The 15,905-nt window shown below is 45.3% G+C and overlaps 1 protein-coding gene across 2 annotated transcripts in view; it reads right to left on the reverse strand.

Annotated features, from left to right (window-relative positions):
• Positions 1 to 15,905, reverse strand: part of ADA2 (adenosine deaminase 2) — a 470,094-nt gene that overhangs the window by 186,629 nt on the left and 267,560 nt on the right. For both annotated transcript variants that reach the window (XM_069628655.1, XM_069628654.1), the window contains exon 5: positions 11,645 to 11,855. In XM_069628655.1, coding sequence (XP_069484756.1) covers positions 11,645 to 11,855 — 211 coding nt within the window. The remainder of the gene's footprint in view (positions 1 to 11,644; positions 11,856 to 15,905) is intronic.

The raw sequence follows: 15,905 nt of genomic DNA on the forward strand, positions 1-15,905 counted from the left end.
ATCCTGTATGTATCAAATGTATCTGCCACCCTGATGAAGGCTTTGTCAAATTATGAAGAACGCTAGCCGAATCCCAAGAAGGCCAGTATGAAATGACATCTGTTCATCCAAAGGACCACGAAATAACTTTTTAATCCTTTTGATGCATTTGAGAGCTGCAATCAAGGCAAAATATTGTTTTGGGCAAATTATGTTCATCAATGTTGCCAGACTTTAATCATAGCACTAATTTTGTTAGTAATGAGTATATACGACTAGGTATGAAGGAATATGTTTGTATATGTATGACCAAACTCAATTTTATTAATCTTTGCACGACCAATATTGTCACAAAAATTACAAACTTTATTGGTTTACCTATTTTGTATTATATCAATAAAATCCAAGTTGTTGAATTAAATCACCTTGAGTGGTGTTATTTTGAGCCAAACCACTTGATACTAAAATATGGTATGGGAGATTGTTTTGTGAATTATGTTAGGATCTCCACGTTCTCCCCACCTAGAAAATCAAAATAGTGGAGGACCTCAGATTTTTGTTTGTCTTGTGGACACAAGGACAGTTCATAGGTTTGATGACAGACTGATTTAGTTTTTTTTTTTTTTTTTTTGACTCAACTGTTTTCACAGTTTTTACAAATGGAGTGAGCATGAAAAGGCTTTTTTTTTTTCTCTCCTTTCCTTCCGTTTCATCGCCTGGTCGGATAGGAATTTTGGTTTTCCCGGTTGCTTTCAGGTTGCCTCTTCTTTCTACAGGTTTATATTCTGAAGGAACTGACAGACTGCAGATACTGATTTTACGTTTGCCCCTGACATCAGGATGTTCCACCAGTATTCTTCCTCTCCGCACCTGCTGTTTTTGGATAAATGTCCCATATGTGTCACTCTTTTTGCGGCCAGTTCCGTGCATGACAGCAAGAGGTGCCTCAGGGTTTCCACTGTTTCTGGTTTGTTGCGGAATCTGCAGAGGTTGTTCGAGGCAGAACCCCTGATGAATAAGATTTTTCGTATGTAAGAGATTCAGCCTAGCCCTTAGAAATGTATTTCTAATTTGCTTACTAGGCCCTTGTAGTAAATAGCTCATGGGTTCGTTCTGTTTTTGTTGATTCACTGGAAGGTCTGCAGTCAGTTTGTATTTAGCCGCTTCTTCCACCGTTTTAATCCAATCCATTTGTTTGAATTTTTTTATTGTTCTGGTGGGGTTGTTTTCCAATTCTTCCCATGAGCTTCCGATTTCATCGAGGGTTTCCGTGTTTCTTTGCTCCCAAGAGGCTAGAATGTTATTCTCTCATTTATTGAGTTCTTCCTTTATTACCTTGAAGATCTTCTCAGAGGATAGCCTGATTTTCCTGCTCAGCATTAGAGTGTTTAGCTTAACTCTTCCTGTTAAAGAGATGACATTGATTTCTCTGCGGATAGAAGCCATCGGGGTAGAATTTGGGAGTGATAGAATTTTCCTCCAAAATAAGCCTTCCAGTTTCAGCCATGTTCGCTCCGGAATGATGAGCATCGCCTCTGCACCATAAGTGATGGCGGGTACTGCTTTCGCAGTGTAGAAGTTCAGCACTGGTTTTAGTGAGAATTTTCCATATTTTATGTCCATCAATCGAGCTTGTGTCATCATGATTTTGGTCTTGGCGATCAAGGATTCCTGCATTGGAGTTTCAAAGCGGTCTGTGTTGATCGTGACTCCCAGATAACGGAATGATTTTACTTTCTCCAATCTCTCTCCCGCCAAAGACCATTTTGATTTTTCTTTTTGTGTTGTGGTTTTTTCAAGAATCATTTTTGTTTTTGCTGAATTTAGAATCAGGTCGTTAACCTCAAGATATTCTGAGAGCGAGGTAAGTTTACGTTGTAGTCCTATGGCGGTTTGATCCAATAATAAGATGTCGTCCGCGTAGAGTAGTCTTCCAACTTTTTCATCTCCAATTTTGGGGGGGAATGTTCTAACAGTGAGGTCCCAGTTTTGATAGTCGCCGATGAACGCATTGTACAATGCGGGGGCAAGTGGGCACCCTTGTTTAACGCCTCTGTAAGTGCTGATCTCCTCTGAGAGTTGGCCGTTTCCATTGAGTCTAACCCTCATAGATGTTCGAGTACAGCTCTATGATTGGATTCAGGATTGGAGACGGACAGTTCCGTGACCTCAGTTTTGTCCAAAGTAGCTCTCTATTAACCGTGTCAAATGCATGAGAGAGGTCTATAAAAGCCAGGTATATCTTTGGTCGTCCCTCTAACACCTTGGCTTTCAGAACACTCAGTAGCATTATGTTTGCCAATGTTCCGATATTTTTTACAAATCCTGTCTGAAAGTCGTCGTGTAATTCAGAGGAGACGACCCATGTCTTGAAATTATCCAGGAGAAAAGTTCCGAATAATTTCCCAATGGTGTCCAGTAAGGCGATTGGCCGATAGTTTGCTGGATTGGCTTTATCGCCTTTCTTGAAAATTGGGACCACATTTGATAGCTTCCAGGATTTCGGAATCGATTGGGAGTCGGCGCATTGTTGGAATATTCGCGATATTATTGCTCCCCATGCTTCACTGTTTTTTAGGTCCACATTGGAGGTTCCGTCGGGTCCCGGTGCCCGGGAATTATTCAGTTTCCTTATTTTCTCGCAGATTTCCTTTTCGTCCTTCTCAATATTCCATTGATTTTTTTGAAGCTGTATGGGTTCTTGGATGTTACCCTCTGGTAAGGCAAACATATCCGAGAAAAAGGATCTCCACTGCGACTCTCCGATTGAGTTTGCTAAAACGTTATTTGAATTGTCTCCTTTCGGGTCAATCAGTGCCCAGAAGTTTTTAGATTGTTTCCCACTTAGGATTCTTAACATGTTCTCAGAATCATCTTGGTACAGAATTGCACGGTGTGATTTAAGCCAATTTTTGTAAGATTTTTTCGCGGATACTGCTGCCTCCTCTGTTAGTTTTGAGGGGCGGGATTTCGCTTTGCGTAAGATTCTTCTCAATTCTCTTCTTTTCTCCACCAATTGTTTGTTATACGTGTGGTGTGGCTTTTTGACTAGGGCTTGAACGTTCCTTTGTTGGTGGTAGGGGATCAACAGGGGGTAATAGTCGGGTGTATTTACTTCCCCTGGGGCAACAGTAGTTCTTTCGTAGGTCTTTGTGATGTTTCTTATTGCTTCAGCAGTGAGTCTTAATCTCGTCCCTGCGCCGTTAGTAAGAATAGACGAGGTCATTTTCTGTCTGTTTGACTCCGATATCTGTTCTGGGGCTGACCATATGGCCATCAGAAGGTTATGGTCACTGTTCTTGGTTCTTATGACTTCGAATGCAGATGTCTTTGCGAGCAGGTTTCTGGATACGTATATGTGATCCAGAAAGGCCTTACAAGAACCTTGTTCCCAAGTTGGAATAAAGTTTGCTGTGTGAGAGGTCCAGTAATGAAGTTTGTGAAGGTCAAATGCGTCCAGGAGGAGTTCCCATCCTTTACCTCTCCGATCAGAGTCTCGAGTTGTCGAAGAGTCTTTGGGTACCACTGCGGAGTGTGGGTCCCAGTTTGATGTAGTTTGGCCAATGTTGGGTAATGTCAAGTTTAAGTCTCCGCATATTATGATGTGATCTAGTGCCATCATATTTAGGCCGGACTCTATTGTTTGTCCGATGGTTTCAAGGAGTATTGCTTCCTTCACGACTTTTGGATTCCAATATGTGTTTATCACTAAATACAATGTTGGTTTGTTCTCGTTCACCCCCTCTCCAGACTTCAGTTCTGATATCAAGGACGCTAGGATTGACGCATTCGATAGTATTGTTTGTTTAAGTTGTAGGCCACTGCAGATTCTGACCGCTGTCAGGAGGCCTGAGGTGGGCCTACCCAATGTTCCTTGTGTGGCTGGAGAGAAGTCGATTTCGAAGCCGTCTAATGTTGGCTTCTTTAGGAGCCACGTCTCCTGTAGACAAAGGAGGTCGAATGACCCCAATTGCACGTCTGATTTGAGTGTCAAGTGGGAGAATCCTCTTGTGTTCCATGACCCCATTTTTAATTTACTTGCGGTCTGATGGGGGTTGTCCGGAACTTCGTTGACTCCTTTCGTGGTCGATCGTGGCCATCTTCTTAATTCTGGTAAGAGATTTTTCTGCATCCCGGACCATCTTTTTTTTTCCCGGAGCTTGCCGATGGGCGCATGAATGATTGTATAGATCACTTGTGCTGTTTCTGGAGTATGCTCGGTCCCTTGGTGACTTCCAGTTGTGCAGGGATCCCTTCCGGTCACGATCTGAAACCCTATTACTCTGTTTTTCGATGTGTTCGCTCCTGGACCCATTCAGCGTACTTTTATGCCATTGATGGGTTTTGATTGGTGTGAGCTGCGTTTCCCGTCTGTCTCTGTAGTTGCCATATTTTCTCGTCTCCCAGTTAGGGGCCCTTCCGTACTGTTTTCCAAGTGGGCTCATCTCTTCTTGGTTCCCGATTCTATTTTCCTCGACGTTTTTATAAGGTCTGTAGTGTGAGACCCGGTGGCGTACTTGATCGTCATGGTTGGCCTCGAAAGTCTTCCTTTCGCTCCTGACTTGAGCTTGATTGCCTCGATGAAAATTGGGCGAAGCGTGATATAAAGCTCGGTCTCTTGGGGGAAGTGTCTGTCTTGTATGGGGGAACACGGCCTCTGATGTATGTGTGATCTCTGTCCTTTGTTCCGATCGAGGTGTGGCTGGGGATCACTCTGTCTCCGTGTAATTCTTCCAAGTAGTAGCCTAGTTCTTTGAGGGCTTTGGCCTCCGCCTTGAGTTTAAGTCTTGTGCTTGCTGAAGATATGTGGATGTAGACACTGTCTATGCTGTGGGGATCCGAGAATTCAATTACGTCTAGACAGTCAGATGTTACTGATCTGAGCGCAGGGATTTGATGGAATAAGTCCAGTATTACGGTTCTATTTAGAACCGGATTATACTTTGATTTATGGCTGGGCTGCAGGAAGAAAGAGCGCGTGTCAGTTCTGTTGTTTCTCGTTAAGCAGATGCGTTTCCATTCTCTTTCACAAATTTTCGGGGGGGTCCGCCAAGCTCTTTCACTTGTTTGTCTACGCTCTGTAGAGTCTCTTTTTTGTTTCGAGTGCACTCGCGTTTTCCACCTATTGGGAGAATGCTTGTTTTTCCTGTTAGTGACTTCCTCTCCTTTTTTGGGGCTCGAATAATGTCTGTGTTTGGTTCCGGCCGAGGACGTATATTTCACGTCTTCCGCCCTGTATGGCACCAGGGATTTAGGCTCCAAATGTCTGATTTTCTTTGGAGGTGTATTGTAGTCATGGCTTCGCTCAAAAGACACTATTTTCCTTTTAGCTCCCCGGTTATTATCTGGTTTTGGTTCTTTGGCCCGCCATTGAGTCGCGAGTTCCAGGGCGTCTTCCATTAGGTCGCTTTCGGTGCAGGAGGGCGATCTGTTGATGTTTTGATTGGCACTGGTTTGTTGGGGGGCTTTTGGAGTCGTCAATTTGGGGCAAATTTTGATGTATTTTCTATCCGGCGACGAAAAAGATTTTTTCGAGCTCTGGGGTTTGGCCAGGGCCGATTTGGATTGCGCCGGTGATCCGCTTTTTACTTTCTTTGTTGGGGACCGAAGCGTGGGTGGGTCAGCCAAAGAGACTCCGAGATCTTGGTCTTTCTCGATGATGCAACCGTTGTTTTTCTTTTTTGTCTTACTCGATGAGGGATTTGCGAATTTAAGAGTGCTTTGTTTTCCACTGATGTGGGTTCCATGTGCTTTCTTTGTTTGCTCCAGGTTAAGACTTAGGAGAGGTGTTTTTAAACTCCATTTACCCGTGGTCGTGGGTACTGCTGGGGTGTTGGCGTGAGCCTTCCTGCCCGGGTTGCTGGTCTTATCATCAATGCCTGCTTTGAAATGGAATATTTCCTCCGAAGCGAAATCCGTCTGGGACTGTGCTGCTTTCGTTTCTCGATGTTGTTGGTCCATTGTTTGAGTGCTGATGTGTTTTGCCGTCTTCCTGTTTTCATGTTTTGAAGTGATGAAACCTTCAAGAAACGTAAGTTTTGTTTGAGCCAGTGCCGCCAATGATGCTTGGTCCTTTACAGAATCGTTCAATGATTCGTATAGTTTTGTGAATGGAGCTAAAGCTATGGTGATAGCAGACATTATCATCATTAAGTCTGGTTTTTTATTTGGCGTTTCTTTTGTTGAATTTCCCACAGTTTCGCTTTGTTTCCTGTTCCTTGGCGGAGGAGTTGACGTGCGCAGGTTAGGCGTTTGGGTTTCCGGTTGTCGACTGGTCGTAGGCGTTTTAAGCATTATCAAGTGCTCCGAATGGGCGGTGACTTGTATTTGCTTGCAAAGCGAGGGTTGCGTTGTAGGACCCATCGAGATGGAATTTGTTAGATCCAGATTTCTTGTTGGGAAACTGAGACTGTCTGATTTGGTCACTGTGGGTGTTGATTCTGGTATCCCCTCCTGTAAGAGATTTTCTTTAGGCTGCTTTTCCTTGTTGAGGTTGTATGATAGAGTTGAGGGCAGCGCAGGAATGTCTGAGGTAGTGAGATCCTTGATCTTCACCGGCGGTTTCCCAAAATGCCATCTTTTGTTGGTGTAAAACTGGGGACTCGAAGTGTTGGGGTTTAGGTGGTGTACGTTAAAAGTAGATTTCGTTGGGATAGCAGGAGCGGTGAATTGAGCTAATTCTACTTGGGACCCCTCCAGAAGGTCTGCGTCTGAAATCTCGCCTTTCACGTTCTGGTTTCTTTTTCCTTGTTTGCTAAAGAATTTGTCCAGAGTGCCCACTAGGGGGTTCAGGACCTCTTTGCTCCGCTTTGTAGGCGCTGGCAGCTGGTAATTCTTTGTTGTCTTGTGCGAGACGGGGTTTGTTATGGTCGTTTTGCCTGAGGTGGATTCTTCCTCCTTCTCCTGCACTTGTTTGTGCTCTCTTGAGATTCGGACTTTCTGCGACCTTCTGTCGCTAGTGAATGAGGGGTCCTTATCAAAGGGCTCCGGTGTAACTGACTGCAAGTTGGTTGTCCTGAGTGCTGGGTCTTGGTTTAGCGTGGGATCGTTTTCTGGATCCTCTATTGATGAGCACGAGCAATCGTCCGACCAGACTGTTTCCAAGTTTCCCAAACTGGAGGGAGGGGTAGCTAAGTCCTCTCTTGCTACTATTGGATGAATCTCCAGTTCAATTTTTATTTTGTTGTCCCCGTAGTTGGGGGCATCTTTGTTAATCTCGTTTTTCGAGTCGTAACCCTTGTTGGGCTCGGGTGTAGTGGTGCACTCCAAGTTTTTGGATGGGACTTGTAGCGCCGCTGGATCTGGCACAGCACCCCTTCCCTCCCATCCCGGGCTCTGAGGTCTCTTGCTAGCCACTGATGAGCCGGCCCACGGCGGGGAGATCCCGCACACTGTCAACTTACTGTGTGTTCCTTGGTCAGAGGGTCCGCTCGTAGGGCAACTCACCACACCGGGAGAGGCTTTTTCCTCGTCGACAGCCTCCTTGAAGAGGACCCCGCCCCCATGGCCTGCCAGTGGCGGAGGGTTCTGCCCGCGTCCCGCAGGTGGGCCCAGCGTGACCGCCTCAGTGATGGTCGGGGGAGGTCGCGCCGGCGCATCCAGACTGATAGGTAGGTGCGGGTCTGGCTTTGGGGGTGGGCAATCCTCTGTCTTCCCTTTTGCCGGCCGCTGCGCTTGTCAGTAGAACCGGCGCCCACAATCCATCTGTAGTGATTGTGGCGTCCGGCTGCGGCAGGGTTGCCTCCGCGATCTCCTTGTCCAACTCGTTATCTCCATGCAGTCGAGCTGAGGCGGCCAGACCGTCCGAGGGAAGGCTGTGAGCTGAAGCTAGAGAGTTCATACCCTCCCCGGCATGATTAGAATTCTCCGTCCTTAACGCACGAACCGCCACCCCCAGTCCCATCGAGGCATGTAGGTGGACCGTGCGGGAGTTGGTGGCGTCGGCCAGGGACCCCACCTGAACGTCAGGTCCTGACGGTCGAGCCGACGCTCCCAGACCAACCAGGAGTGTAGGGGAGGTCCCGGTCTGCCTATCGTTCTCCGTCGAGGCAGCTCCCTTCATCACCGGCACTGTGTAGATGTCGGACTTTTCCCGTCCTTCCCGCCCTTCCAGGTGAGGCTGAGTAGCTTGCGGGTGCGTTAGCGGGATAGTAGGCAAGCCGTAGGGCTCCGACTTGGGGTCCCCATTGGGTCGCACCGTTTGCTCCCCTTCCCCTTGACTTTGAGGGTTTGTCAAGTGTTTATTCGTCTGTTGAGAGGGAAGGGGCAGCCTCACATCCTGTAATTTCTTGTTTCTTAGCAAATGTTTGTGAGGGCTGCGGTGTTCAAGCCCGCTATCTTCACTGCGGGTTCTCTGGCTTCTTAGCCAGTGTGCTTCTACTTCTGGTATACGAATCGCATGATTCATCTTGTCTGGAGGACCGCCCCGGACTGCCACAGACTGCCTAGACTCTGCAGCCTCGACTCCGCCTTACATTGCTTAGTTTTAGTTTTGTAGGTTGGAAAATTCTTAAGAATAATGTCAGAAAGGCTGTAATCCAGCCCTTTTTGTTTAATAAAAATGTCTGATGTTGAAAATATTACACCTTTGTGGCTGCCTCTCATTTCTGACTCCTCACAGTACCCAAGGGCATCCTAATACTGAGGGATTTATGGTCTTTCAGGGGTGACGTCAGTACATTGGTTTCTGACGAGGCCTCAGATGAGGGCTCAGGGAAAAATACTCAGGGCATTGCAACAAGGGTTGGATGGAACTTCCTGTCTCAACCTTCAGGAAAGAGTTAAATAACTGATGTCAGTGTGCTGAATCAGATTCTTTAGATTAATACAGATCTCACTGTCCATTTAAAAAGCAGAGCCTTACTTTTTGAGAGGCCATAGGGCATTTTATGAACAAGTTAATACAGATGGGAGAATATGGAACATTAAGATTAGCCTATGCAATCGCATTTGGGAAGCCACACATCTCAATGCCCACAAGTTCATCTCCAGTTGAGAGCCACAGAGCAAAGCACTGTATGCATGCAGCCATTTAATAAGCTTAACTTTTGGCTCAGTAAGGGATAGTTTGTGGATATATTGTGGACGATTTAAAAAGAATGCAAGAAGAAAACGTGTCTAACTTGACATAAGAGTTAAGGCAAAATTAGGGTGCAAGGAACACGGTGGCCAGTGAAACGACTGCACACGCCCTAAGCGAGTGAAACTCAGAAATCCCTTTTCTTAATGCTTCCCATCAGTCCATATGCACAGAAATTTAGAGGCAGGACAGTCCACTGTGGAATTGTTACTCATGGACAGAATATGCCTAGGTTTACTTCTAAACCCCCACAAATATGTTTTGCTAATATGTCTGGAACACTTTCTCCAGCAGAATATCACCCAACATCAAGACTAGCCACTTCACTTACAAAGTCTTTATGGCAGAGAAGATGGTCCGTCTCCATGGGGGGCACTAAAGATAGAACTAAGAAAAGTGGAGAACACTTAACAGAGCACTTGGAAAAAGGATAGTTAGAAAGGTTAACATGTGACTGTAAAAACGACCCTGATGCTGAACAGCTAAGGAACATAGGTCTATCATGGTTTGTACCTTAGAGTCCTATGCTTGTAGAACCCTACCCGAGACTGCGCTTTTCACCGTCTTCCCCCTCTGGTTGCTTGTAGCGCCCTTGCTGTCAATTGCCCACCCTCGCTCTGCCGTGTTAGCTTCCCACTCCTTTTTCTTCCCCCTCCTATGACTGTAAAGCACCCTGTTGCTTCCCAAAGCTAGGCCTGCACTAATAAATCCAACAATAATAATAAAATAGAGTAGCACACAATAAGACCTACAAATGTGAAAGACTTTAATAGAAAGTGTGAAAAGGTCACCGGTTTCTCACCCATGAAGAAAAGATAGGGACATCTGCTCCATGGAGAAACCCCAGTTGGTGGTATAATTGGTGATGAGGTGGAACCACTAAGCAAGGGCCAATCACACTACACAAGGCAAAATGTAAAAGGAGGTGCTAATGTTCTCCAAATCAAAAAAGATAGGAAAACATTGGATTTCAGAGGGAGAGCTAGAGAAGAGATAAAAATAAAAAGTCACTGTTGAGCACAAAAATAACAACGTTTTTGAAGCAAGGGGTGACCCATTTGTATGAATGTGACATATTTAAATGTTATTACTGGGGGTTACCTTTTTCTACCAACTACAATGTTAGGATTTAATTCAGTGTTTTCCATCAATAACCTTTTGGTGTCTAATAAAGGTTTTGTACAATGTCCTTTATCAACTGGATTTTCTCTGGGCAGCTTCCATATATTGATTCTTCATCCCATCTGAAGGGGGACTGCTATGTGCCAGTCGATCCTGGTCTTGATATCAATGGGAGCCTTCCAACCCATACTACTAGGCATCCTCTCCTTTTGCAGTTCAATCTTGACTCTTGGTGGGAGAATCAGGACTGATTTGCATATGTCAGATTCCTTTCAGTAATGGCGCAGGTGGGCTAGAAACAATTGTGTGCAAAGCTTCAAAGAGCAATGGCAAGAGAGTAAGATAAATTGAAAGCCTTCCGTCCATCACTTTTCAGTTTGTCTCCCTAATGGAGTGGGTATGTGCCCAGATGTGGTTACCTCTATTCGTGTTCTTGAGGAATCAACCGACACTTCACTAACAAGTCTCAACAAGACTGAAACCTGTCTGGAATTGCATGTATGCTCATCAAGAGGGGGGTGTGGCCTAGCAGCTCGCGATGTGGCAGGACCAAAATAGGGGTAGGTGTGTTTCCTGCCCTTCTGAAATGATGCAGATGGGCAAAAAAAGCAATGCTATGGATGTCTGCCCAGATCATTGACAGTTGTGATTTATCAAAAAATTCCATTTATCACTTTTTGGTTTTAGGAACATTTTTGGTTAGCCTGAAAAAAATGGTTGAGCATCTAGGCATTACGCGGACAGCAAAAACATCCAGCATTGAGTTTTAACATATGGTATCAACTCAGAATCCAGTACCAAATGAATCCAATGATTACAAGTTTAAAAATGTACCTTGATTCAAATGGGCACTTCGTCAAAAGAATCCAGTGGGTGTCCAAAAACCCACACGTCAGCAACTGGAGCCAAACAATCACTTATAATGGGTCAACTGGGATCTCCAGAAGTGTTGGCGACCTTTAGAATGAATAATGACCTAAACCACCTCTGTAGATTTTTAATGGCTAAATCGGACTAAATGTTTAGACACCCTCTCCCTGAGAGTGCACCTAAATCTATAGGAGGTCCCAGACTGAAGAACTAATTGACATTACATATTTGTGATATGCCATTACACTATTGTAGTTTTTTTTTCCAAATATGTTTATGTTTATTGAATTTATATAGCGCTTTAAGCCAAAGCGCTTTACAATATAACAGGTACAAAAGGTAGAGAAGCCTATATACAAGCATCAACAGGTAATTAGAACAATAAGTAGAACTATGTACAAGTGGGGGGAGGGTGGAGATAGGGTAGAGGAGGGGGTAGGAGAAGGGAGTAAAGGTGTAGGATTTGAGGTGGGGGGAAGTGGGGAGGGGAAGGGGATGCATATATACAAGCATGAACAGGTCATTAGAACAATAAATAGAACTATTTAGGGAGCAAAAGGATTTTAAAAATACAAATCTGAAAAGTGCCTGTACCGGTGGCAGCATGGCTCGCAGTTCGATGTACTGTATATTGTCCTCGTACAGCTCCCGTAAACCTTCATAGAAATACTTTTTGAAGACTGGGGCATAGGAGACAAGACTTATGGCAGCAATGAAGGCCCCCTCAAACCTTCTCCAGATGAAGCTCTGCGTCGGGTAGGCTTCCTCCGGGTTCTCAGTCACAAGAGACAAGTTACGCAGCAAACTGTGGGAACAAGACATTAGAAGTGAAAAGAGTCAGGGCGACTGCATGAGGAGATTGTGGATTTACTGCAGAGAACTTTCAAAAGACCTCATGTCAAACAGTCCTTGACTTCTGATAAGAGCTGCCAAATCTGCAATCCGCCAATTTCCCAACCAACCCTGGAGTCCCTCAGACCCTCATGTAAACATTTGTTCTCAGTACCATTTTCCTCTTGATCATGTCCCATGCTTCCCGTGTATAGATTTACTGTCTCCACTGCTGTATTTAGGAGGTGTTTTCAAGCACCATCTACTCCCTTTGAACATTATTTTATAATGATACTCCTTAGCATCTTTCCGTCCAGTCTTATACCAGGACGTCTAAGAATGCTCTCTTCTTCAAGCATGGTCTTTCCATTTTGAGATGTAAATGCCTTGATAATACCCGCCCACTTGTTACCTTCCCTGCAGTGTACACATGCATTTATTCATAAGAGTCCCCATCCTTCACAGCATTTTTACAGCGTGTGCATGGATATTTCTACTTGGCCAAATATTGTGAAGGAGCGCAATACTGAAGAAGCAATATGGATGGTGGAGATTTATGATAGTCATTGGCCATCACCTAACTAGCAAAATAACTAACATGCCCACCTGGAGCTCAATGGAGCATATGCATAAGCCAGAAAGCAGTGGGCACTGCATGGCAATAGCGCACTCAAATTTACCAAACCTCACCAACTTGTATTAATATGAGCTATGCCGTCTGCATGGCACAGCGGGCCGTACAGCTCGCCTGTCTAATGACATGGCAGGAAACAGCTCAGATTTATGACACAAGTTTTACAGCTTAGTCCTGAGCATTCTGGGTGCTTATAGCCCCCATAAACATGCTATGATAAATGTTAATTAACATTCACACTTGTTAAGAGTCCTTGTTTCGCTCTCGGCCATGACCTCAAGTTGAGGGCAAATGACGGCCATTAAGGGCTCAATGAAAGGCTACAACAATGACAGACAGCCTCAATGTCCAGTATACTTATTGGCACATGAATCAACCCATTCCCTCCCTCCTTCCCTCCCTCCCTCCTATAACATCACTTGCTCTTCTCATACCCTCTTCACGGATGGACCAAACATGACCAGATCCGAGACAAACATACCAGTAGCCCTGGGCCTTTGCACCATATCCAGCCTGACCCTAGGGTAGCAATAGCTTCTTAACACTCCCCTTTGTGCTGTGCTGGCTGGCAGTGTCCCTGAGCTCTTGGGCTTCAGGCCAGTCATGCTACTAAACTATTAATATGCTCCCTCATTTTTCACCTCTTCTAATGTTCTTCTCTTCTTAGGTCCCCCGCCTCCCATCTTGCCCCCCTCAAATCCTTTTACCACTCCGCCATCTGCACCCTCTGTCTTCTCTCCCCTCACAACTCCATTTCCAATTCCCTTTCTCACTTAGGTTGGCTTCCTTTCCACTCCCAGCTTAAATTTCACTTCCTTTGTCTTGTCTTTAAATCTCTTCATGACCTTGCTCCTCCTTACCGCTCTTCTCATTCTACACCCCCACTCACTCTTCGTTCTGCTGATCTTTTCTTACTCTCGGTCCCTCACCCCCTTGTGCCTACTCTCGTTTCCGCTCTTTTCAGCTCCTTGCCCCCTTACACTGGAACTCCCTACCTTTCACTATCCGCTCCTCCCTCACCTATTCCTCCTTCTGCTCCTCTTTGAAATCACTCCTTCATTCCCCTCCCCGACTTCCTCCCCCCACCCTTCTCCCCCTCCCTCTAGTACCCTTCCCTTTGTTCTCTTGATCTCTCCCCTTCTCTTCTAAATTCTCCTTCCTCTGACTACTCACTTTCTCTCCCTCTTCCCACACCCCCTTCCTCTCCTTTCCCCTTTTCTCATGCAAATTGTTCTACATGCTGATTTTCTGGTTTGATTCAGGTTTACTGTTATTGCTTCTACTGGTCCATGTTTATGTGTTCTTGTTAACTGTAAAGCGCCTTGGATTAAGGCGCTATATAAAACCAATACAAATTGAGCCGGTATAGCCTGCAAGGGAGAGGGGGAGGCCACCTGGATTCATTACATTGGAATCAACCACTAGTAGAAGATCTGCTCTTAGAATTCCTCCAACTTTCCATTGCATCCCAGCTTTCCAAGCACTTGGCAGTGTAGGTGATGCTTAGGGGAATGGCAGTGCCAGAAGGCACTGATGCACTCCTGCACCAGGTCCTTCACCTTGCCAAGCAAGATGAAAAAATGTTGACTGTACAGCATTCCTTGGGGGCTGAGACAGATCCCCTATTACTGCAACAGGGGGGTCCGCATCAGGGATTCCTTGATAGGTGGCTAGGAATAGCTCTCCAAGGACCTAATAACCAACTGCATTATGGGGAGGAAAGTGAGATAGAAAATGCAGCTGGTATAAATTTCAAATATTTTGCAGACATTCCCGATTTGTCATGCAGGGCAGGCTAGTGCCCCTCCCCCCCACCCCGCACACTCTTATCCATACCTTGATCTCTACTTCTTCCTTGCCTTTATCTGCAAGCTTCACCCCTCAGATGCTTTCAGGTAGATTCCCTCAAAGACACTATCAGGAGGTCTAGGTCTGCATCATTTCTCCTAAATTACTTCTTTATGAGCAAATAAAAGGAAGTAGAAAAAAGGTTTACCGTCAGTGGTCCTTGCACCTACCCAAGCTCATCTTCAAAACAGTATCTCCATGACCATATTGGTCTGTGTAAACAGAAATCATTTGTGGTGTGGGCCTCAGACTACAATGACTTATTTTTTTAATGTAGGGCTGCAGCACATGACATGGTTGCAAACTGGACACGTCATGCCTGGGAACCTCCAGTGGTTATTCCAGAGGTTGCATTTCTAGATTTGCATTTTAAAGCAGCAGGAAACCACTAAATCTCTACCTTCCGTTCACATTGGCAATTTTAATTCATGGGTTTCCAGTGAGGTAATGAAACAAAGCGGGATCAACATACACAGATGTCAATTTGCTCCTAGTCATTTTATTTCATATGGTTGCTATACTCTACATACACAAAGGCCCACACTACCCTAACCACTTGGGACTTATAGCCTCATGTCTAAAATCTTGCAAAGCCTCAGAGAAGAGAAAAAAAAAAAGTGGTCTCTGGACTCTACAGCAAGAAGATTTAATGCCAAAATAAGTCACTAACATGAACTATACTGACGCTGCAGTAGAAATGTGGGAGTAATTCCACAGGCGTTCATTTTTTTGGGTGGTAACAATTACTGTTGTTTTTACCATGCCACCAAATTCCGAGTTTGACCTTCAAAAGGAGGATTTACCCCCAACATGCTGGAGGTAAATCCCCCCACTTTAAGGCAGACAAAAAAAATCTGTGGAACACCAAATTCCCTATGGAGACCCGGGAATCCCAAAAATGGGGATGAACACCACCCTTCCACCACTCGTAATCCTGTGGTAAACCAACGCAATTGAGCGTTGGTAACAGTAAACAATGTGGCAATAATTCTGCAGATTATCTGCCAAATTACCACCCAAGCTGCAATGAGACTCACTGTCTTTCGGAGACTTGTCCCAGAGGTTATTCACACATTTATAGTATCAGGTTAAAGTGTTCCCCAGGTACCTTTCATGAAAACTGGGATCTTATAAGCGGTTTCCTCAGCTTTGCATCCTGGTTTATCTTTTATCTCTTGTTGTGGTTTCTTTGCATCTGAAGCAAACCTTCCTCTGGTGTCAACACCTAGGTGCACCTGTACCCTGGGTCTAGGTAGCCGTAGAAGGGAGGCCTTCCGCCCGGCAAGACCTCAGAGTTTCCGCAAAGGACAGGGCCACTTAAGGCTTACCACCGGGTGTGGTATAGACCTTCACTTCCCTGTGTTGGTGACCAACATTTTTACCCCAAGCCCCCTCTTCCTTTACTTACAGAAAAGGGACATTTTAGCTCCTAAAGGGGTACTCTTCTACTCTCCTCCCGATGCCTCCTCAACCCTTTGACATGTGTTTGTACCGCCTCCAGTCTAGACTGCAAGGTGTAGGTCCTACCTGTCAGCCACACCT

Source organism: Ambystoma mexicanum, chromosome 12 (assembly GCF_040938575.1).
Source record: "Ambystoma mexicanum isolate Mex_15411 chromosome 12, UKY_AmexF1_1, whole genome shotgun sequence".
Lineage (NCBI taxonomy): Eukaryota > Metazoa > Chordata > Amphibia > Caudata > Ambystomatidae > Ambystoma > Ambystoma mexicanum.